Source organism: Emydura macquarii, unplaced genomic scaffold, assembly GCF_026122565.2.
Source record: "Emydura macquarii macquarii isolate MOO-44397 ecotype Brisbane River unplaced genomic scaffold, CSIRO-AGI_Emac_v2 contig_3305, whole genome shotgun sequence".
Classification (NCBI taxonomy): Eukaryota; Metazoa; Chordata; order Testudines; family Chelidae; genus Emydura; species Emydura macquarii.
In genome coordinates this window covers 264662-289748 of record NW_027133442.1, presented here as the reverse complement: position 1 = coordinate 289748, position 25087 = coordinate 264662, and the positions used below count along the sequence as shown (strand labels likewise).

Below are 25087 nucleotides of genomic sequence, written 5' to 3'. Positions count from 1 at the left end.
AAGAATGTTAAGGTTGCAAAGCCAAGTGCCCAAAAATTAGGAAATGTCAGAATTCAACTTGCCTGCACAGGCTTAAATTTGTAGCCTTTGTGAGTATTCATTATGATGCAATCTTTAATTACATGATCACATACTATTTTTTCTTGGCCCTACAGTCCTGAGCTGGAGCAGTATAGATAGAGTCTTTGGAGAATTTAGCTGCCAAACTGTGACCAGTCTCTAGTGACCATGTGTGAACTGTGATTTTCAGAGGCTCACAACTTGGCCAAATGTGGTTGGATTTTCACAGGGATGGCAAAAAGGTGACCTCTCTGGTAAATTTCAAATGCTTGTTCCAAAACATGAGGGCATTAGGGCTACTCAGTAAAAAGGCTGTAAAAAATTTGTAATGTGGGCAAAATCTGTTGTGCCCGTATCTTATTCTCAAAAATGGCTGAACTGTTTTAGTTGAAATTAAAAAAATAAAAAAGTAAAAAAAATCAGCTGGAAGCACACTCTCAACATGGACATTTTCAACCCAAATGGCTAATGTTTGGCAAAGTTATAAGCAACTGAAAACAGCGACTTAAAATGGAAAAAGTCAGGCAACTTTAACTACAGGCATTGCCACCTGCGTCACCCAGAATGACTGAAGAGCAGGTGGGAAATTATTCTTTTCTTTAGCCAGGGAAGAATGTCAGATTTAAGAAACATCTTTAAAATGAAACAACAGGGTTGCCCTAAGTAAAATATTTCTGAACCATTTAATGATCTGAAATCTGTTTTATAAAGTTCGAATTGAATCTGTCTAAGTTTTAATAGTGCATCCATCACCACGCTTCATGGGACAAAACTGAAGAAAACTTTGTCAGGACAATATGACAATATAACTAGATCCTTAGCTGGTATAAAACAGCCTAACTCCATGGACTTCAAAAGAGCTGGCAATTCACACCCATGTTTTCCTTTCCAACTTTCGATTACAAGGTCTGAATGTACGAGAAGAACAAGATATTCTTTTAAATTATTATTTATTAACCTGAGTATGGGGCTGCCAGGCCATTGTGTTCTTGTTGCTGTGGAAAAAGACATTTCTTCCCCTATGATCTGAAAAAGGTGAGATCTGGGCTCATTTATTTCTGGTGGGAATGCATTCCATAGGCAAGGTATTACTGCTGACAAAGCCCTGTTCTCTCTGCCATAAACGTTCCCAGTGATCGCAGCTGCCATTTGAGATGCCAGTACCGCTGAACTGCAGAAACTTATAAGATGTTGTTTATAAGATACTTTCCTATTTCTTGCATTCCTTCTATAACTTCAGATTTGTTTTAGCGACTAGGCTCTAATGCCCAGGACTTGGTTATCAATATCTTCGTATGAAATGGTGAAAAGACCTTACCCGGCTACTAATTCGGTCATGTCACAGCTGGTGACAGAGAAGCCCCAAATTAGCCTGCACTAAACAAAGTGAAAGTGGGGGGGAGAATGTAATCTAAAGCCATGTTTTTGTTGATATAACTTATGTGACTCAAGGGTGTGAAAAAAAACCCTGAGCAACTTAAATTACACCAACAGAAGTGCCGGTATGGACAGCACTATGTCGGCGGGACAGCTTCTCCTGCCAACATAGCTACCACCACTCATGCAAGTGGTTTTATTATGCCAATAGGAGAGAGCTCTCCTGTTGGCATAAAGCAGCTACATGAGCTATCTTACAATGGTGCAGCTGCATCAGTCCACTGTACCACTGTCAGCAAAAACAGGGAAGAAGGGCAAGGTTGGCATATTTCTTTGGGCATGAAGGCCCAGATCCTCAAAAGCATTTAGAAATCAATGGGAGTCAGGCACCTCTATATCCTTTGAAGATCTGGGCCTAAGTGCCTGATTCTGCACTCTTGAAATCAAAGGGAGCTGGACCATTGCGTTTAAGGGGTGTAGGCTCAACTCCTAAAATGTCTATTTTACAACCTATTTCTTGTTTTCCTTTTTAAAATGATGCTGGGGAATGGTCTTCGCTAAAGTCGAGACCCGAAACTTCCAGAGAATGTAGCTTTTCCTTCCTCTTCCCTCATTTATATCTGAATCAGCTACTCCAGCAGCAGTATTGCTTACCTGCAGTTCCCTTCCACAGTGGTGGTGTCCCCAAAGTAGTCCTCAGACCCCCACTAAATAAAGCTCCCTTATGTTTTGCACTCCCATATATCTCTCTTGAATAGCAACCTCAGTCTGCATGAGCTACTAACTTGCACTGGTATTTTGCTGGGATATATGGAAAGCCATCGGACCTGGGAACCTTGTAGAACTTGTCAGATGCTCTTACCTGTCCTGCGAAAAGGCCACACACACCAATTATACAGAGAATGTTGAATACAGCAGAGCCAACAATGGTTCCAACTCCTACGTCTCCTTTTGTGATAAAAACACCTGAAACACAAGTTGAAGGCAAACTACGTAAGTCAGAAAGAACAGGGATCCTACTCAAAATAATTGCACTCCTTTGCTGTATACCTGGATCTCAGTCATTTGCCTGATTCTGCCACCTTGACTCAAATTTAATAGGACGACTTGTGGAGTAAAGAAAAAGGGTGAATAAGGAGGTAGAATCTAGCTCTTTGATAGGATTAGAGAGAATGTGTGTTACCAAAAGTGCTAAGGTAATCGGCACCACGAAAATCAATGAATAAAAAATAAGTCTGTTGCTAGTGGGGCTCTACGAGAGTTTCCCTGACCATTGTGGCCTGGGTTTTTTTTTCCCCTCAGAACCATGCTACACAAGGGGTTTGTTCTACCACGCTGGGGACTGTGTTATAACAAAGTAGTGACCTGACCATGTTGGAACATGGTCCCACCTGCACAGCCAAAACATGTAACCATCTTACAAAGCTGACACTTACTATAACACAGTCCCGAATTCGGTGAAGTTTAGGTTAATAGATTTTAAGGCCAGAAGGGATCATTGTGATCATATAGTTTGACCTCCTGTATAATGCAGGCCACGGGACTTCTCAGAATGAATTCCAGTTTCAAGTCAAAATATCTGTGATTGAACGAGAGCTTAACTTTTAGAAAAACATCCAATCGTGTTTAAAATATTTCCAGTGGTGGAGAATCTGCCACAACCCTCGATAAATTGTTCTGGGGTTAACTGCTCTCTTGCTGCACAGCTGGGCATAAACAAAGCTACACACTTCCCTCAACTCAGGTAGTTTATAGCATGATTAAAAATCCCTGTCAAAGGAACGACCACTAAGAACAACAGCAGTGAAACAGGCAGGTTCGGCTGATTCTGAACCAATTGTGTAGAAGAAAGAAACCTCGCACTCTTGAGGGTTGCTGCAGTAGGATAGCCCACACCCTGCCCCCTGTAAGGTGTGTACTGCTGTGAGGGAGCTCCTCAGATCCTCTGTTCTATTCTATAGGCCCCTATACCGTGCTCATCAACGTAGTACCTGAGCATCTTCCAGCAGTGCCTTAAGCAACATGGCTACACATCCTTCTCTCCTGGTGGGATGAACGACAATTTTTTAAAGCCCTCAGCTAATCTTTCCCTATGAGGTTTGAATCTGCAGCTTCACGAGGCAGCAGCAGCCACCACACCTGGCTGGTGGCATGCCTTTGTATGCATCACAGAGAGGGTCAGGAATTTCTCAGCATGTTCTTGGAAGGGGGGGAGGGTGTTGGTTGGACATGTGGGACAGCTGCTTGCACAGATCTCCAATACACACAGCTACTCACCTGTGTTCCAGCCCCTTATCCCCAAAACAAGACCAAACATAAAACCACCTTGATCTGCACTGAAATTTCTGTCTACACTGTAATCCAGCGATGTAGTCCCTCTACACAGTTAAAAACACTGTTTTGTCTTGCAGTGTAGATGGGACTGGCCCATGCTCGAACCGTGCTTAGTCATCTGTAATGCCCAAAAAGCACAGCCATTATGTTTGTAGGTTCAGTTTAGTGGCGTGTTAATGTATTCATAGCGCACAGAGCCTGGATTATGCTTGGTGACGCATACTGTACATAAAAACAGAGAAATTCAGATGTTTGTTCTTTCATTAACACCGGGAGATTTATACGTATAGCTCCTAGACTTAAAAAGGATTTACCACGATGCGTCCATGCGAGAACACGTTAAGATTTATTACATCTATTAGAGTAATTTTTGCAACTCCATCTACAATTACTGTTTTTAAAAACTGTTTAAAGAAGAAATGGCTGGTTAGTTAGTTACCTATAACAGATGTAAACAACTCAGGAGCAGAGCTGCCAGCTGCCATGAAAGTTGCCCCAGCCACGTCTTCACTAAGATGTAAGCGCTGCAGAGAAACAAAATGAAATCCATGATTATACCACCGGCACGTTAGAAATTCAGCTGAAAAAGTTAAATTGTCTGTTTGAGCAGGGAATTGCTTATATGCTTAAATGGAAAGACGGAAAGAACCAACAGGACAGAGATGCATCAGTTACCATGGGGAAATATTGCACTTTCAATCTAATAAAGCAAGATGGTTGTGCCTTCTGATCTCAATTTACAGAGGGCTGAGTTGTACCTTGGGGCACTGCCCTCAGCAGAGCAAAATATATTAGCTGCACCACCCCTAGGAGTCATGATTCCTTTCCTGTTTCCAGGGGATTGTAAATTACAACCGGCTCCATGCACAGGTTGTGTCTCATACTCTGGCCAATGCATGGAGTGTGTGTGTGTGTGGGTATGTGGAACCAAGTCCTTAACCATTCCTTGCTCATATGCTCTGGGGAATATACAAGAGTGTGAGGACCCCAGACCCAAGGTGCTAATTCCCTGTATGGGGTTTACCCAGCAGCAGCTAACATAATCTACACTAATAATCAGGGACTGCCAGTCTCTTAAAATGCCCATACGTACCAAATTTGATTTAGCTATAAGATACCCAAAGGCCCTAGACATATGGGGGGTTGTTCTCATTTAAAACAACATTTCCTGAGAGAAAAAATACTCACTACCGTATACAGATTTCATTGTTATAAACCTTTTCCAAATATCTGCTTAGTTAACTATTTACTATATGCTTCATGCAGTCCCACCATGCCATCTGTACAAGCTACAGTTCAGTAAAATGGGACCACACTATTAAAACTAGCACGCCCAGCTGGCACCTTCCATTGTTCTATGTGAAGAAGCTATAAAGCAACCCCCCTGTAGCATGGCTGCAAACTGCTACCTTGTTTCAACACAAAACAGGCCCAGAAAAATAAGCTTCAGCAGTGGAATGAGGGGCAGTGGAATGTGAAGGGAACGTTTTCCAGATGGCATTGGTGGTTTAAAACAACACACAGCAAGCAAGCTGACAAGCCATTTAAACACTTCCGCTATCTTCTGTTAATTCCCACTGAAATCTGAAAACAATCCCATTGTGCATTGTACTTTTACCAAAAGAATCTCTGAGATTCCTTCATAAATATTTACCTCAGCAAACTATGTATATGTAAAGATAAGGAAAAGAGTTAATTTGCTCTGCAAAAAGGGCAGAAAAAGCAATATACTTCTCAGTTAACAGTCCCACTGCAGTTTCATTTTCTCACAAGGGCTCCAGATACCCTTAACTCTGCTCCCACCTACATATTAATTCGATATGTATCTTTCATATACGTTATGGGGAGTCAACAGAAAAAGAGGTGGGTGTGCAGAGTCTGGCCTCCATGAAAGTGCTTTTTAGACAAGAAGTGTAAAAGTGTTACATTGCCATGACAATTTGTGGCAAACTGATTAAACAAAAGCTTTTTCTGAAAGTGATTTAACCAGGACTAAAAATATTGTGAAAGACGTGTCTAGGAACAGAGGCAGATTTCCCAAAGGGCTAGTTTCTTCTGCACAAGGCTCAGCGGAAACACAAATACACTCATCACGTAACATACAGTCTGCACCATGCTGATGCCTTTGGAGGAGGGATAATCAGTCAAAGGATATGCTTGAGTTCATACTTCCTAAAGACAGATTAATTTAACTCCACAGCGGCTTCCCTGGAAGAGAAATCTGAGGCTATGTATTCAAATGGCCATGACAAGCTGGGTAGTACAAAGATGTGAAAAATGAGGCAAAAATCTATTCCACAGAGTCCGTAGAAAGATCTTCACAAAGAGCTGTGATATCAGTTGGGGCCTGTAGCTTTTAGAACCCTAATATCAATCCACTTCCGATGCCAATTAAGCTAAACCAGAAAAAGCCACTCTAGTTCTGGAATAAGAATGTACACATGAGGAGCTATTGTGGAATAGCTATTCTGGTCAATTTCCAAGTGCAGACATGCTCTGAGATAATAGAACTTCACTAATTTGAGTGAATGACAGGGAGACCTTTTACCAATGACCAAATTTTTCAAGTTAACAAGTGAGAGAACCTGCTAAAAATATACCAAGTATACCACATCACCAGATAGGGTTGCACATCTGTCACCTTTATTCATATTGAATAATCCCTGCCTCTCAAAGCTGCCCTATTGGTTTCAAAGAATCTTTCTTGTGGAGCAGACAATTACTTCATGGGAGGAAGAGCAGCAGAATCCAGCTCTTAGATGTTATCCGAAAGTATGATCAAACTATTTCCCCTTCAGTTTGAAAAAGACAGACAAGGGGCTGGGAGAAAAAGCAGTGGAGACTCTTCCCAAGTTAGCTGGGGCTCTTTCTTGTGCACATTTGAATGCTAACACTGAAGACTAAGTCCATGCAAGTTCAAAGTTTTAAAGACAAGCCATTTCAGATTAAGACAAAAGAAAGTTGGAACAACTCGGAAAAGAGGAACATGTATTTCTTTCACTGTCACATAACCCAAGAACAGTTTGATCTTGTTGGAAAGAGAGGACTTTGTATCCCAAAAAAGTCACCTTTGGGTTGAGAACAAATATTTTGGGAAAAAAACTCCCCACAAGTTCTTGAGAGAGTTAAGGCATCTTTGGATAGTTAACCTATATCACATTGTTATGGTCTGCAATGTGGTCACATTTATCTGATACTTGTTTAACTACATTTCATCTTCTCTGCATCTGGCACGGCTAGTTGCCCAGTCACTCTTCTGATCATCTACACCCTGGTGAATCGAAAATAGCTTTTGCTGAGACGAGGCTATTCTGTATTTCGATGAACCAGAAACACCAGTATAGTTCAGGAGTCAGCTTCTATCAAAGCTGTGATTTCTATGCTATCAAAGAAATGATTTTACATCTAATCTCCCACACCTCCTCCCCCAGCTCAGGAGCAGCTCCGTTTTCAGGAAGATGGATTTTTGTTGTTCTTCTGTCGGGGAGATCTGCAGGTGTCTCTCCCAATTGGCAAAGATCTCTAAGTGGCAAAACCAATTTGTATTTTCTATCTGCAGCACAGATATTTTCATGTCAAAGTCAAGATACATCTTAATTTCTCCCATTTCCCCCCCAAAAAATTGGCCAGTGGAGCTGATGGGATGATTTACTGGTAGTTTCTCAGCTCTGGTCTCAGAACTTAGCGTATACAAGTTTGAGAAACTGGAAAAATTGTAATCTTGCAACTTTAAAACTTTTTATTGGAAAAACGCTATTTTAATGTAATCCAGACTCAAGGGAGCATTTTTCAGCAGAATTTGTCTGAATTACACTATGCTATATTGTATTTTTATAAGTGTATTACTATAATTTTTATTTCAGTAGCACCTAAAGGTCCCAACCAAAACTCGGAACTTATTTTGCTAGATGCCATACAAACACGTACTAAGAGACAGCCCAGCCTTGAAGGCTTAAACAGATAAGATAACCAAATATTGGGAGAGAAGAAACACCACTAACCTGTGAGGCACAGAAAGGCTAAGTGACTTGCCCAAGGTCACACAGGAAGTTTGTTACAGAGCCAGGAATGGAACTTCTGTGTCCAAGATGAGCAACTTAACCACAAGACCATCTTTCCTGGATCCCTCTGAAAGTATGTTTGTAACTATACAGTATTTGTGTTTTATTCTGCTGTAGAGCATCGCTAACCGTTTGTTAAGGAGAGGGGTGCTACGCAGATAAAATGTTCTTATTGTTATTGAAGTGGCAATCACAAGCCTTAAAAGGTTACACTCCAAACATTATTTGCCCACTAACAAATACACAGGCAGGCTCCGGTAACAGAAAAATAGAAAGCTGAATCAATCATTTACACAATATTATAATTCAATGTAAACATCTGTATTCTTACCCATTTCATTAAAAACACACAAAGAGAAACTATAATATAATGTTATCTACTATGGACACAACTTGTGGTTTTCAAGGGAAATTGATACTAAAGTGACCTGCAAACCTGAGAAACATCTTCCGATACTTACTTCACAAATCTTTTCCAATGAAGGGACAAAGAAATCATCACAGACAATTGCCAATGCGTAGAACATATACATGGCCTGAAAGAGAAAACATAAGGTTGAGGTCAGACGGCGCCAGAGAAAGACACAGACTGTAATGTCCCACTTGAGCTTTGATTTTTAAATTCTATTGCTAGAGCAATTTTTGGGGCATCTTAGTATTTAATGGAAGGATCATGAAGTATTTATCCAAAACTTCTTACAAGTTATCGAGTGCCACTACCACTTACCATCAGACAGTGACAGGTGATTTTTTTAAAGTTCTCTAGATGTGGCTGACACACATTCAATAACTCCCTTATCGTCCTTTTCTGCAAATTGGAAGTTTTTGGGTTTTTTTTAAGTGTGTGTGTGTTCTATAAAAATGTGAGCTCTCTAGAAGTGGGTTTCAATTGCTAGTGTTTCAATGCAGAGCAAAGAAGTGTGTTTGTGCTTAGACTCCCTGGAATGACACTGAGAATTCTAATTCTAGGATTTTATTTAATCCAATATAATGCTAGTTTTAGAAAGAACCCTCTCCCTCCACAAATAAGTGCCTGGAAACGATGTAAATTCATCATTTTAATGTTAACTAAAATCATGCGACTCACTATGGCTCCTCAGGGTCTGAACTAGGATGGGGAGATGCAGAGCCATGTGACACATGAGCAGATCCCCAGCTGGTTAAAATTGTTCAGTGGAGCTTCTCCCATCTGCGCCAGCTAAGGATTTGGCCTATTATGCTTTTGCAAAGAGTTATGCATCCAATGGGGCTGGGGTGAGAGCAATGAGATGCTGGACTCGGTATTCCTTGGTGAAAGGATAGGCAGGACTTCCCCCAGTGTGGAATAGGGAGAGAGACACGAGAGGCAGAGCAGAGATCTCTCCCCAAATCTGGCTAGTGCTCTCCTCCTCACACTCAGGGCACCTGCAGCCGAATTATGGAAGTCCTCTCCCCATCTAATGCACTTGTGCAGGATCAGCCATAATTTGGCTCCACAGTTTTTGTGGAAAATGAGATATACACTGTATTTATAAGTCTGGCATCCCCAGCCTCCCCAGGGTTACCTAGGGAGGTGGGGGAATCTCCATCCTGGAGGTTTTCAAGGCCCAGCTTGACAAAGCCCTGGCTGGGATGATTTAGTTGTGGTTGGTCCTGCTTTGAGCAGGGGGTTGGACTAGATGACCTCCTGAGGTCCCTACAAACCCTAATCTTCTATGATTTTAACAGAGATTAGGAAATGGCCTCTCAATCAGCTGCCATGGAACAGTCCCAGGGTGTATTGTGATGCTACACTTCCCTCCTGGATCTCATTACTAGCAGACTACGGTATCTGAAAGTCTCACAGTCCGTAATACAGAGAGCCTTAGGTTTCACAGTAAATAATACTGTAAAGATCACAGTCTTGCATGGGGTTACTGTCATTAATGATGGTATTAGAGTGGATTCGAAAATGAAATTGTGTATATCGTTCACTGGAGTATCAAAAGGAATCATTTAATGAATCATTGAAGTTAGTATAACAGACCATATTGCTTCAGAGCTGGTTTATAGCACCACAACAGCCTGTCATCTCCGTTTCCATCCTGCCAAGTGTTTATAGACTCATAGACTATGAGGTCAGAAGGGACCATTATGATCATCTAGTCTGACCTCTTGCCAACGCAGGCCACAGAACTTCACCCACCCACTCCAGTAATAGATCCCTAACCTAAGACTGAGGTATTGAAGTCCTCAAATAATGATTTAAAGACTTCAAGGTACAGAGAATCCACCAGCAAGAGACCCATCCTCCATGCTACAAAGGATTAATTTCCCCTGATTAGGCAAATCACCTCACATTGGAAACTTCTCTTGCTCTGCAATTTTACCTCCCCCACCCTCTTTTTTTTAAAAAAACAAAACAAAACAGAGCCTGTCAAAATGTAATAAAATTGACTGGGTATGTCTGAAAGCAAACAGTACAGATCCTCAAAAATCAGCAGGCCATAGAGCGCACCAATGTGTCCAAATTTCCCTTCTTTTTACATTTCTACTGACAGCATTAAAACCTCAGTTGCCTCCCCACACCTCAGGGTGAGACAGAACAGTTTTAAAGTTCAGAGCAGCCTACACATTTTGCACTGCCTGTCACAGCCCTTGCTAGCATTATTTTTACAAGCTGCACAGAAAAAAAAGGCAAGCCTGGTTCTAAGTTATAAACTAAGCTCTAGGGCCTGGGGTAGTGCGCTGTGTTGTAATGCAGACTGATTTCTGGACAGCACTTCTGATGCTGGTTTGCAGAGAGCCAGTGAGGATTAAACATGGGGCAGAGGTAAAGAAGCATAGGCCCCGATTGTGCAAACACTTATGCATTAAGGGCCTGATCCTGCATCAGTGAAGTTAATGGCAAAATTCCCATTGATTTCAGTGGTGAAGAATTCTGGCCCAGTGGGATTATTCATATGCTTAAAGTTAAGAAGAAGCATGTTTTGCAAGATCAGGGCTGTAGGCTCCATGGAAGGGGCAGGGAATGTGCAGTGGTACAACACTGTTCTCAGTTCAGCTTTTCTACCAGCCTGAGCACCTAGGAACACACTGTCATGATCATAGCTCTCCATTGGTGTCAAGGAAAGAGTATTTTAAAAAAACACCATTGCCAGGGCTCAGGCTCCAGGGCTGTTTATTGCTGTAGCCCGAACGCGGAAGCCTATATATCAATGAAACAGCCTTGCAGGCTGAGCCCGCGGCCCTGAGGGAGCAGGCATGGGCCAGCCGCAGGTTTTTCTTTGCTGTGTAGACATACCGCAACCCACACAGCAGGGATGTGCCATCACACAGCGTATCAATCAATGATCCCCCAAAGCGGTAGGAAATTGTGTGGGCAGTGATATCATCAAGGTTAACTGGGGTCCAGCTGCACACGTCTATATATATATATATATATATATATATATATATATATATATGATCGTTAATTGTGTTACTTAATTTAACTGAATTGTGCAACTTCAGCACCACAACTGTTTGTGGCATTTTTATCCAGCATTAGCAGCAATAGATTCATTTCCTATATGCTTTTTTACTGAATTTATGCCTCCCAGGGTTTCTCTGTGGGTTTTTTGAGGGATGTGGGTGGCTGTTTTTAAGGTGGTTTTAGAGAGAGAAGACTAGAGACCTGTGGGAATCCGTCTGGAATTCTAATGGAATAATGTTTGAATAAAGTCAGTTATTTATCCTCCTTCGCAGCCTTTCCCTCTTGTAAGTCAGATGATCACACACAGCCATTTATTTTCCAGTCATCTTTTTCCATTACAAACTCTACGACCTAGTCACCACACAGCTTGATAATTGTTTGGGAGCTGAACTAGGCCTCTCCAATGCTCTCACACTGCTGACATGATCTAACCATTGTTTCCATATCCCTGTTCTCTCTCTGGCTTTTCTCAGCCAACCTGGCTTTGCTGTAAAGAGGAAACGCTGATCATAAAAAAAAAAACAACTAAGGAAAGAATCCCCATAATTGATTACTTGATTGGAAAAAAGGAGCTGGCTGAAAATGAGAAGAGAAGAGGTTTGGGAAAATGGAGATCTTTAATGATAAGGAGAAAGCAACAAAACAAAATGAATGAAATATAAAGAAAACAAACCCATAACATTTTAATATATTTATGTTGTTGACAGTGAGAATTTTAGGTTGATGCTCAACTGAAAAACAAATCCACTTTAGAGCTATCCAAAGAACTCTAGAGACCATGAGGTATTTATGTGTAACTTGAGGTTGCTTCCTGTACATGAGATAACTATGTCCTGGGCTGCATAAGCTCGAAAGACAGAGGCTGAAGAATTGATAGGAAGGCCGAGGAATCTTAGCCCAGGATTGGCTACAGGCCAAGTGAACAGAAGGTGCCCTCAAGCTGAAATACAGACATTTGAAATTCATTATTCAAACTGGAATGAAAGCCATAAAAACCATGAACAGCCAAAATGATATGGTGAATCAGCTGACGGGGAATCATTTAGAACAAACAGAAACATGCATTTGATTGCTCCTCTCCCTGTTCCTCTTCTGCCACTTTCCCTCTTCTTTCTGCCCTTTGCTTTCTCCAGGTTACTAATCCTCTCCCCTCCACAATAAATACCATACAGTTGATGTCCTGCTTTGAAAGTGAATTGCCAGACAGGTAAATATGCACATTACTAAGCAGAGGCCTCTGCTCCACAGTTCAGGTTGCAAGTGAGTTTTCTTTATAAGCCCGACTTTAGCCCCCTGTGCTCCTCAGCTCCCCCCCTTTCCTCCTAGCACAGGAGAAGTGGGGCCTAGGCTGCTCTGTTTAGTCTCCTTTTCCCATCCTGAAGAAAGCAGTAGTGTTGTCTCTGGGCTTCTGCTCCCAAAAGTGGTAGGGAGCCTCCTCACCCTGCTTTGTGCCTGGGTAAACCCTGCCTGAACTACTGACCTCCTAGAAAGAGAAATTTCATTTGTTTTCAACAACCACAGCAACTCCCCCTGCGGACTTGCTGCCACTGGGGGGGCCCTATGGAACATTCTACAGGAGTCAGTAAAGCATGTTAATGCTACGGTCACTGCCACTACTCAGATGGCGCCTTTATTTGCTTCTGGGACACCTAATACCTTACTCATGATTATAGTTTAGAAGGGGTCTTGTTCCATAATGTGGCAGTCACCTATTGCTTTGTGTTCTCTCAGGGAATTCAATTGCAATTCCTTCCAACCTGTGGCTGGTTGATTCTGTAGGTGCAATTCAATTCCTAGAAGTCTTCTCTCATTCTGACTGCAGTCTTCTGGGTAATTTTAATGAGGAGACATTTAACACCTAGAAACAGATTGTTGGGAGAGCGCTTGTTCTAAAAATCTATATTAAAATCATGTATTCCTTTAAGATAAACATAACAAAACAAGAATTACTGGTCACAAAGAAAGATATTTTTAGGAGCCTTTACTGTATCTTACTAAAGAGATGCAAATGAAGTTACATAAATCCCCATTAGGAATTACAGCATACAAGGCTGTTTTAATTTGTTGTAAATACAGAAAATCTGGTCACTTTATAAAACTATAAATGTAAACACTGTCTCACACTATTCATCTACTGTAAACATTTGCAGCGACTCAAACTCAAGCAGTCTAACATTTATGAGGGACCTTCTAACTTCTTGTGTACACATTCATCTATCAGACCGTCGCACTCTGTCTTTTTGATAGTTGGAGTTTTATTGACACTATTGCAAACTTCGAGTCTCCTTTGATTTATTGAAGATCTCAAAAAGTTCTTGACCAGTTCCGTAAAAGCTGTGTTTTGCAGAAGCCACACACATGGGCACAGTGGAGAAAATGCACAATGCAACATCTCCCAGTGACACTAAATCTGTGACTGTCAATTTTTAACGTTAAAATGAAGATTTTAGTGGGGAGGGAGGTGTCGACTGTATCATTCCAGTACAACTTTTCTGGCCATTCCTCATCAAAGTCAGGATGACTGTTGGTTTTGTGCATGACTATTTCTTTGAGTGCTTCCCAGAAAAATAAGCCATCGTATTTTGGGTTTACAAAACAATTTTTGCCACCACAAATGTGAAGTTCTCATGCCTTCTTTGATTACAGCATCATGCACGAGACCTGTCCCTTTGCAACTATGCCCCTGCTTGTTTACCTATTCACCTCTCATTGTGCTGCTCCTCTCTGACCCCGACAATAATGCTGGTCTCATGATTTTATTTGTCCAACCATCTTTGTGCTTTCTTCCATACTACCCCATATGCCTTGGATGCCCTCTCTGAACTGATCAACAGGGTGACTACTCGCTCTTCTTTTAAGTCCTCCCAGAAGGCCCCACTTCTGATGTGAAATTTGCCAACTAGTTCTAGCCCCAGCTGGAAAATAAAGAGTTGACTGTATGTTTTATCCTTCTTCCTCCAGCCTTATTAGTTATGAACTCTTTATTGCAGCAATTCAACCTTACAGTATGCCTGGACCTAGCACACTATGGGCCCTACCTTAATACAAGCAATATTAAATAATAACAATCATCATGTATGGAACATGTAGTTGGAAAAATAATCCCAACTATCCATATATAATGATGGGTTCTAAATTAACTGAAAAAAAGAGATCTTGGAGTCACCATGGTAGTTCTCTGCAAACTTCAGCACAGTACGCAGCAGTGGTCAAAAAGACTAACAGAACATTAGGAAAGGAATAGAAAATGAGACAGAAAATATCAGAATGCCACTATATAAATCCATCCTTCGTCTACACCTTGAATACTGCGTGCAGTTCCGGTGACCCTATCTCAAGAAGGATATAGTGGAACTGGAAAAGATTCAGAGAAGGGCAGCAAAGATCATCAAGGGTATGGAATGGCTTCTGCTTGAGAGGAGACTAGATTTAGGACTGTTCATCTTAGAAAAGAGGTGACTAAGTGGAGATATGTTAGAAGTCTATAAAATCATGAATGGTGTCAAAAAAGTGTTATTTACTCCACAATTCAAAAACCAGGGTTCACCCAATGAAATAGGCAGCAGGTTTAATACAAACAAGACGAAGTACTTTTTCACACAACTAACCTGTGGAACACATTGCCGTGGGATGTTGTGATTGCCAAGAGTATAACTGGGTTCAGAAAAGAACTAGATAAGTTCATGGAGGATATCTATTCACCAAGATGGTCAGTGATGCAACACCAAGCACGGGACTACACTAAACCTCTGACTGCCAGAAGCTGGGTGGAGATGTCAGGGTGGATCACTCCAATTGCCCTGTTCTGTACACTCATCCTGCAACTCTGGTATTGGCCACTGTTGGAGACAAGACACTGGGCTAGATGGGCCATTGGTCTGACCCAATATAGCCATTTTTATGTATGCAAGGTGGATCTTTAGATCCTATCCCAGTGGGCTCCAAGTGCAGAAGTAAAGCCCAGTTGTTTGTACTGGGTTGTGCCCATAGTTGCCAATGCATAGAAAAGCTCTGCATTAGGCTATTGTCCACGGCAGCTGAGACTCTTGGGACTGCTAAGTCCCCAGACACTGAAGGGCTTTGATGAGGTTCAGGACTTATATAGACTTTACAAACATTAACTACTTAAGTAGCAGCTCACAAACAACTCAGTCATGAGGGAAGTACAGCCTCATTATCCCTATTTCACTGATGTGGAAACTGAGGCACAGACATTAAAGTCTTCAAGCTTGATTACATGAAATTAGGCACCTCACTGCATATTTAGGATACTTAAATAAGAACCACCTGATTTTCACACCCATGCTCCTGTAGAAGTCAATGGGAGTTGGAGGAGCTAAGCACTTCTGGATTTAGATACCTAACTTTAGGCACCCAAGTCAGAAAATCTGGGCCTGTGCGATGTATGTGATTTGACCAAGGCAAGAGAAGGAGTCAGTATCAACACTGGCACCAGTTTAGTAAATCGTGCTCCTCACATGCTACTGAGCTGCCCCCTCCTTCTGGCCAGAGCTCATGCTGGATGCTCAGAAAAGAAGCTGGATCAGCTGTAGGCAGACAGATGGCAGGGGACTTGCAGTGGCCAAGTGCTATCAGTGATATCTGGATGGCATTTGCCACCCACAACTGTCAACTAATCTGGGGTCTTCCCAAAAATCCAGGGACTTCTGGTGATGGTTGTTCTGGTCCCCGAAGCCCAGCCATGGGAGGCTGTAAGGGATCGTGAACAACAACAATAATAATAATAATAATCTGTGAACTTCAGAAAAAATCAGAGACAAGCTTTCAACTCTAGCAACTAGTTTGGGAAAATGGCTAAAACTTTCTTTCTTTTTAATGAATGCAGAGATTCCCGTTTCCATTTCTGGGTCCCACAAATTAGAGGAGGCCCACAGCCATAGGCTGTGCAGGACTGCAAAAACCATCTCTGATCTGGACTGACAAATCCCCAAAGGCACCTTTCAGCCCGTCTTACTCAGGCAAAGCGCCCACTGACATTCACCAGGAATAATGAAAATCTTTTGATTATCATCAGTACACTAGGTACCAGGGGGCAAGCATCTGAACAGGTCAATGTCTGTTTGTAGAACAAGGATGTCTGAATTTCTTGACATTAACAGTATATCACAGTGGGGATAGTCCTTTCATGGGACTTAGACTGTAATGAGAGTTTTGCTGAGATAGGAATGCTGAAGAAAGCCCTAACGCAAAGATTTACGCACACACTTAACTTTATGTATTGGGTCTGCTCATGGTGCATAAAGAGAAACCCATGCATAAGTCTTTGTGAGATCAGGGCCTACATTTGGATCAGTATACAAAAATGTTTGATGCAGAATGTTTGACACCAAGACATGAAGGTTTTCTGAAGAACTTTCAGAGTAACTTTTTATATCTTTAAATATTTTATTATGTTTTCATGATAATTCCTTGTCTGATCTACATTACCGCAGAAATGCTAATGCAGGCAGTCAAGCAGGAAAATGGCAAGTGGGAATACCTCTGGAACATGATCTTTGCTCCAGCAAAAAAACAAAAAACTGAAAGAGAAATGCTAGAAATAAGCAGGAAATGAATCGCCTATTTGTTATGCGAGAATCCACATAATTCCAATTATAAAACGGCATGGGCTGAGAAAGCAATCTAAATGACTGTGATAACTCACCCAATAAAAAAGTAATACAATTTCCCTTTGTTTCAACATTGGTAAAAAGAAAAGACAAATAGCAGAAAGATCATTATTTTTCCCTACATTTTAAAAGTTATTTTAATTTAGCTGAAAATAAAGCCAATACAACTCTGGCATAGAAGACTATACAATTGCTCTATCCCACAAATCTTAGCTGCTTTTCTCAGCTCTAATTCTTTATTTGAACTGTAAACCTTAATACTAAATAGCAGCATTTTCATCCTTCCATCATTTTTGATATTGTGGGATATCAGTTTTAGGGTAACAAAGTTATAACAAAGCAAAGAAGTAGATAAACTGACTTATAAACTGGATTCAGTCTAAAGAGACAAAAGATGGGATGGGAAACAGAGACACAGGAAATAGAGTGTACCTCAGTTTCCACATCAGTGAAATAAGGATAATAAAGCTCTACTTCCCTCACAGCGGGGCTGTGTGTAAACTACTACTTAACTAGTTAATGTTTGTTAATGGTAGCAAAAGTAATAGAATGTGTGTCATCCTTTGCTAGTCAGAAGCAGCACAGATATCCATCCGTGTAGTGACTGCAATTATAAGTAGACTGCTGCACATTTGTTGAGTTTTGAATCCAAACCAAGACTGTTATAATCAGGGTCAGGGCAGTAGAATCCACATATGAGGTGTGTGTAAGACCAAAATAGTTCTCTTGTCACCATGCCCTTGTCATGTGGCATGGGTCAGAATCCAGGGACTCCACTACAGATTGCTACAGCGTGGATTGGGAGGAGAGGGAAATTCCAAGAGGAACTCCTCAGATGAGTTACATGGGAGCTCTCTATGGCAGAGGTTCCCCTGTTCTCCACAGAATGGCTAGGGGATTCAGCTTCCAAATACTATGGATTTCGTGAGACCTGCAGTAGGCTGGAACCACCTATGTGAGGCCCTGCCTCTCTCTGCTGGCTCTTGGGTTGCCTGCTCATGAGCTGCCACTGTCTCTGGAACTTGCAGTTACCTCAGAGCCCTACTTTGGTCTGATTCAGCAAGGTACACAAGCCCAGACTTACCTTGAAGCACCCAAGAAGTCCACTGAAGTCAATCAGTTAAACTTTGGCACATGCGTAAGTATCCTGCTGAATCTGCACCTTCAAGGGGAGTTCCCAGCCTGGGCTTGTATAACCTTTGGGGTGGATTTCCTGCAGGCCTCAAATTTATGTGCCATATATTAAAACATTCTTTTCACTCCGACTATCTCTTCCCTTGCTTCACATTATTAGGAAAGGAGGGAGGAAATGGTATATGCTTTCCAGTAATCTTCATCTTGCCACAGTTCCCAGCCTACAAAGATGTTTGCTCTTCATTCCCATATTCTCCAGGGTGGGTTAGGAGGCAAAGGTAGGTAGGTTTCTTAGGTCAGCAGAATGAGGGAATATTCCACCATTAACTTTGTGTGTGTTTGCCCGTGTTGCCCTGGTCTCCATGGTGTGAATCTATTTGCCCGATGGAGTATAAATGGTGCACTCACATTGCTGAATTTGTCCCTTGCCCTCACGTCATAACTACTGTAATTACAAAGCGTAAACTGATTGCCTGATCACTAATGGGTAATTTGGCTTTGCTCGCCTCTGAGGCTTTGATACTCAAACTATGATTGGTTGGAAAACGGATCTTTTTCATGGAAAATTTTGAAGAAAAAAAAAAAAAAGTTGACATTTTCCATGGAACGTTTTGAATTTTCATCAAAAACCCAGCAGAAAGGTTTTTGGTTTTCAGCTTTTCAAAGAAACCTCAAAATTTGCTGTGAAAAACAGACAACGTCCATGAAAATTTTCATTTTGTCAAAAACCCAGTTTTCCAGTGAAAAAGCAGTTTAGACAAATAATTTCTACTGGGGCAGACTGGAGTTTGGTTGTTATTATTTTGACACCATTTTGAAGACTACGGGACAGATTCTCATTTTCTCTGAGGGCCCTTTATACTGCTCTGACAGTGCATATGAAGTAGGTATAAATGGAATTTCCGCCCATTTTAAGAACACTTTACACTGTCAGAAGGGTGCAAAGGGGCCTATGTGTAAATGAGAATCTAGCCTTACAAATATGCCTGGCATGATGGAGCCCTCTGATCCTTAACTGGGATCTCTTGCCGCTACTGCAATACAAATAAATAATAAATAAATAATAATAATAACGGGGAAGCTCAAACATTACGCTTTATAGAAAGGATGTTCAGAAACTAGAAGTGAGCTTTCCAAAGGAGCCTAAGAGAGTTAAAGTGCCTACATCCCATTGAAATAGAACTCCTCTGTGGATACTCTGTTTTCTAAAAAGACGACCTACTAGTCGTATCTTGCTACTATTCATTTCTCAGCACACAGTCAGTCTTCTGTGGGTCATTCTATCATGCTAGGTATCTTCCCCTTTCAAATGCATTTTAGTGACTTCCAGAAGCACTAATCTACACATCATTATTACTATAAATTGAGTGTGCTGTCTATATTTGATATAATGTACACTCATCACAGAGGACGGGAAACCATATGCTTGCCTGGGATTCCTACAATCTGCTTTTGTTTTGGTAGCATAGTTCTCATCCTGAGAAAAAGCATAGACTTAAAAGGCAAATCAGGTCATTTCAAGCTCTGCAAATTGTCCATTTCAGCATCTGTCTCAACACGAGGCATACAGAATCTCTACTTACTGTATGCTTTTGGTTTTTTATTTTTTGCAGGTCACGTAAGGTTACTATACTCTGTGCTACACACAGAAGATACTGTCAGCAAGTAGTCTGCACAGATACTATACTTAAAACTGACCGTCTGTTAAAATGCATGAAAATCCTTGTGGGAGTCTCTAAATGAAAACCAAATGAAGTGAGAAGTGTACTTACATCATTTGCAAATGCAGACAGGACCACAAGGAGTAGCTAGGGGAATCCATGCAGCGCCTGTTCAAAAAATAGGTTTCACCCCTCAAAGCTGAACTGAAGCAGCTAAAATTCAGTGTCCTTTTCTAATGAAATTACATTCAGCCTTAAGCACAGAAAAGCAGCCTTCAAAACCAGTAAGGGCCTGATCCTGCATACACTGCAGCACATTCATCCCTTTACTCATGTGAGTAGTACCAGTGTATTTTTTTAGAACATGCAAACTGTAGATCACTGGAGCCCACAGATTTTTTTTAAAAGGGCTAGATTTGCAGCGAAAAACAGCACTGAAATTTCAATGGGATTACTCATGTAAGCAAATTTACACATGTGCTTTAGTGTTTGCCAGGTCAGGGCCTAGAAGAACGTTAAAAGCAGTGACATAAAACTATAAAAGTGGGGAAGTTAGTATGGAGAGCCACGTGTTCCTCAACCTTTTTGAACATCATTCTGTTGTACCTACTGGAAGTGCAAAATGTGGTGAGACACAGGACCTGACCAAAGTCCACTGAAGGCAATGGGAGTCTGTTCACTGCAATGGGCATTGGATTGGGGCCACACAGCACAGCAGGTCTGACCCATCACTTTCATTATTCTCTTATAACCACCTCAGTGTTTCTGAAATGCTGCTTTTGGTTGGGATTCTGCCCCTTTTTTAAAATGAGTGGGCAGTAGTGAAACAGAGGTTGTGGTATAATGAAGCACATAAAACCGGTTGCATCTGATGAAGTGGGTTGCAGCCCACGAAAGCTTATGCCTGCAGAAATTTGTTAGTCTTTAAGGTGCTACAGGGCTCTCGTTGATAAAACCACTTGATTCCCAAACTGAAACATTGCCATATGGGCAACTCAAACATCATAGCTTTAAAATCTGATAACAGACCTGGAGGGTCTCAGGTTTTGCACGCAACCCAAGTTTGGATTGCTGCTGCATTACCTTGCCTACCGCTCTCCCTCTGGTACCCTATCAGCCTTGCCCCATGGTGTGAACTTTCCCAGATGCAGAACCTGACAAGGACAGAGAGAGTTGCACTTGGAAGAGAACATAGGGCCATACTGGGCAATTGTTTCTATGCCCCAAGAACTCTCTCGTGTGGGGTAACACAAGGTCACCCTCTTGTTTAATGTGTAATGTGAGATAATTTGGGCTGCAGTGCCATCAATGTAGCGATCAAACTGGACAGTGCAGTCTTCTCAGCTTTCCTAGTGCCTAAACAAAACTTAGGCTTGCATGAGAGCTAGCTGGCTGATAACTGATCCAGATATGACATGAAAGCTCGACACACAGACGACAAGACACACTAGTGAATCCAGAGGTGGAGTTAATCAAGAGGGATTTTTATCTCTTCTCTTCTGCCCTTACATTTATGATAAATTCAGTCCTTGTGGGCATCATGGAAGAAGTGGGTTTTGAGGAGGCATCCGAACAAGGAGATAGTGGCAGCTCGGTGAACTGGGACTCAGAGGCCCTTCCACATATGGGAAAGAGCATGAAAATATGGATTGAGGTGGGAATGGGAGAAAATAGGGAAATTAAGTGTCAAGGTTGGTGTTGGAGAAGGTGCACAGGGGGATGCAACAATCACAGAAGAGGTCCAAAAAGAATTAGGCTCAGGTCAATATCCATTTAGCAACATTTAGCTCAGCACATCTTAAAGCTGTTGAATAGGCAACCCATTTATCTGGCATTTTTCCTCCCTAAAAGAGCATTAAAAAAAAAAAAAAAAAAAAGATACAATCCTTTGCATAAAAGGATTACAAATACCAGATTAAGTAAAGTAATACATTCGGATCATTTTCTAAACAATGTTTCTAACAAACAAGGACAGGAAAAGTAATCATGCTACATCAGAGCACATCACATATCTTATTTGAAATATATTTTCTTCCGCAGGCTATGAATGATAATTTACCATATTTGTCCAATGTATCTTCTAGTTATTCATAACAGTACTTATTCTAAAATAAACTGCTGCTTTATTGATCTAGCACAAGAAACAAAACATCAAAGTAGTATTAAAATGCTCTAGTGTTTAGTGATATTTTTCCATGAGGATATGGGAAGAGAAGAAATGCTGTGTCTCTGAGGAACATATTAGTTTCTCTCTCTCTCTCTCTCTCTCTCACACACACACACACACCTACACAAGAACTCATTAATTCCATTCTGTCCCATTAATTCACTTTCACTTCCTACGACCTACATCTGCCTCCTAGCCATCAAAGGGGACTCCTTAATCACCAACATTGGCAGGTATGTAAGGAAATGAAGGAGCTGGCTGCAGAAGGCATTTGGCAGATGGGAATATTTAAAAGGCATGCTGGAAGGCCCAGGATGTGTGCGCGTGCACGCATCAACATCTCAATGCAGCCTGAAGCGCCACTCTGCCAAAGGGCCTGTCAATGGTCAGCGAGCAGAATTAAACACCAATGACTAAAATTTCAGAGGGGTAGCCATGATAATCTGTATACAGCAAAAACAATGAGAGTCCTGTAGCACCTTAAAGACTAACAAATTTCTGTGGCCATACGCTTTCGTGGGTGATCAGGAACAGTCAACATGGATTCACCAAGGAAAAGTCATGCCTGACCAACCTGATTGCTTTCTATGAAGAGGTGACTGGCTCTGTGGATGTGGGGAAAACAGTGGACGTGATATATCTTGACTTTAGCAAAGCTTTTGATACGGTCTCTCACAGTATTCTTATCAGCAAGTTAAAGAAGTATGGGTGGATGAATGGACTATAAAATGGATGGAGAATCGCTAGAGCATAGGGCTCAACGAGTAGTGAACAATGGCTCCATGTCTAGCTGGCAGCTGGTCGCAAGCGGAGTGCCCCAGGGGTCGGTGCTGGGGCCGATTTTGTTCAACATCTTCATTAATGATCTAGAGGATGGGGTAGATTGCACCCTCAGCAAGTTTGCAGAAGACACTAAGCTAGGGGGAGTGGTAGATACCCTGGAAGGTAAGGATAGGATACAGAAGGACCTAAACAAACTGGAGGATTGGGCCAAAAGAAATCTGATGAGGTTCAACAAGGACAAGTGCAGAGTCCTGCACTTTGGATGGAAGAATCCCATGCACAGCTACAGACTGGGGACTGATGAGCTAGGCAGCAGTTCTGAGAAAAGGACCTGGGGGTAACAGTGGATAAGAAGCTGGATATGAGTCAGCAGTGTGCCCTGGTTACCAAGAAGGCTAATAGCATATTGGGCTGCATTAGTAAGAGCATTGCCAGCAGATTGTGGGAAGTGATTATTCCCCTCTATTCGGCATTGGAGTATTTGGAGTATTGTGTCCAGTTTTGGGCCCCCCACTACAAAATGGATGGGGACAAGTTGGAGAGAGTCCAGCGGAGGGCAACAAAAATGATTAGGGGACTGGAGCACAAGACTTATGAGGAGAGACTGAGGGAACTAGGCTTGTTTAGTCTGCAGAAGAGAAGACTGGGGGGAGATTTGATAGCAACCTTTAACTACCTGAAAGGGGGGTCCAGGGAGGATGAAGCTAGGCTGTTCTCAGTGGTGGCAGATGACAGAACAAGGAGCAATGATCTCAAATTGCAGTGGAGGAGATCTAGGTTGGACAGTAGGAAAAAGTTTTTCACTAGGAGGGTGGTGAAGCACTGGAATGGGTTACCTATAGAGGTGGTGGAATCTCCATCTTTAGAGGTTTTTAAGCTGCAGCTTGACAAAACCCTCGCTGGGATTATTTAGCTGAGGTTAGTCCTGCTTTGAGCAGGGGATTGGACCGGATGACCTCCTGAGGTCCCTTCCAACTCTATGATTCTATGATTCTATAACAGCCCCTAGGGGGCTGTTACAAGATAGCATAATTTGGAGCAGCCACAAAGTTGCTCTAATTTACCACACAGGCCGAGTCAGCCCATTCCTGCTCTAAAGAATCGGGGAGTGCAAAGGCAGCTTAAAGCTGCCTTTACCCCTTCTCTTATCTGCACCAGACACAGCTCTGGCACTGATGCTGAGCTAGGCACCACATTTTTAAAGGCATTCAGGCGTCGTTGGGCTTAGTACTTTTGTGCCTAAATCCCGTTTGAAAATGAGTGAGGCGTTGCAGGGCTGAGCAGAGGGACCTTTAAAAATCTGAGCCCTAGCCCATTATGCCTTTGACAACATCCATACCTTCTCCAAGTATGTCTGACTGGACCCTTAAGTACATCACCGAAATTGCTGTCACTGAAAGCTCTGGGATTATTGGAACTCATGAATCTTCCTCCTCAGGGCAGCTGCCAGAAGAACTCCAGGTTCTTTGACTGCAGAGAAGCTTTGCTTCCGTCAGGGGAGGTGGGGAAGATGGGTTTTGGCTATGCCTCCCCACTAGCTACAGCTGAGTCTGCAGATGTCTGTACATTTTTTCCAAACTCATTGTTTGCGCTTCGAACCTCAGACTCCCTGCAGTGCAGACACTTTGGTCTTTGGGGATAATCTGTCAACAGGTAATTAATGCCTTTCCTCATCTTTCTATTTTTCTTTTCAGGATCAGCCTTCATACAGCTGAAGTGATATAGAAAAGGTGTGCTGTAATGGCTCACCACATGACAGAGAGCTATTATGTTGATCCTGGTTGACTTTGAGAAGTTAATCTCCTGTCCCTCCTGTATTCAGGTTGAAAGCTGCTAGCACTAGAGAAAGGCTGGATACACTGCAGATACAATGGAGGAGAAGAAAAGGAATCAAATGACACTGAAAGGAAGAGAAAGAAGGTGAAAACTGGATCCACAGAAGTCAATGCAAAAACTCCCATTGACTTAAATGGGGATATGATTTCACACAGAATCTCTAGAGTTATTGAGTCATGTCATCCAGTTGCAGCTCCCATTCTACTGGAACCCTGTCTGGGCTGGCATATGGCAATGTGAAACTATCAGGGGCTGGGGGAGAGACAGATGTGACAAAGGTTTAGGTGGTCCAAGGACAACATACCTCATTTATAGAGCTACATTGTTAGATACGTTTCTACGCCATAGGAAGGGGACTCCAAGAACAGGTCTCTAGTGGCCTCCCATGTATGTGTCTGATCTGCCTACAGATCAGTAGATTGTAAGTTCTACAATAGATTGTAAGTTCCTTGCAGAATGGACCAAGTCGTCTTTTTGTTTGAAATGGGTCACACCCATTGTGGGTGCACTTAGCTAATAACAAGAACAACCCATTTATCCAACCAGGCCAAGCTGGATGTCCATGTTCACATCACTAGCAGGTTCCTACCATCAGCACTAAGTGCCACTGC

The 25087-nt window shown here is 42.0% G+C and overlaps 1 protein-coding gene across 1 annotated transcript in view; it reads right to left on the bottom strand.

Moving 5' to 3' along the window:
• Window positions 1–25087, bottom strand: part of SLC24A3 (solute carrier family 24 member 3) — a 329684-nt gene that overhangs the window by 84017 nt on the left and 220580 nt on the right. Inside the window, exons 4-6 of the mRNA XM_067532815.1 lie at window positions 8294–8368; window positions 4211–4295; window positions 2300–2403 (exon numbers count right to left, since the gene is read on the bottom strand). Of these exons, the coding sequence (XP_067388916.1) occupies window positions 2300–2403; window positions 4211–4295; window positions 8294–8368 (264 nt within the window). The remainder of the gene's footprint in view (window positions 1–2299; window positions 2404–4210; window positions 4296–8293; window positions 8369–25087) is intronic.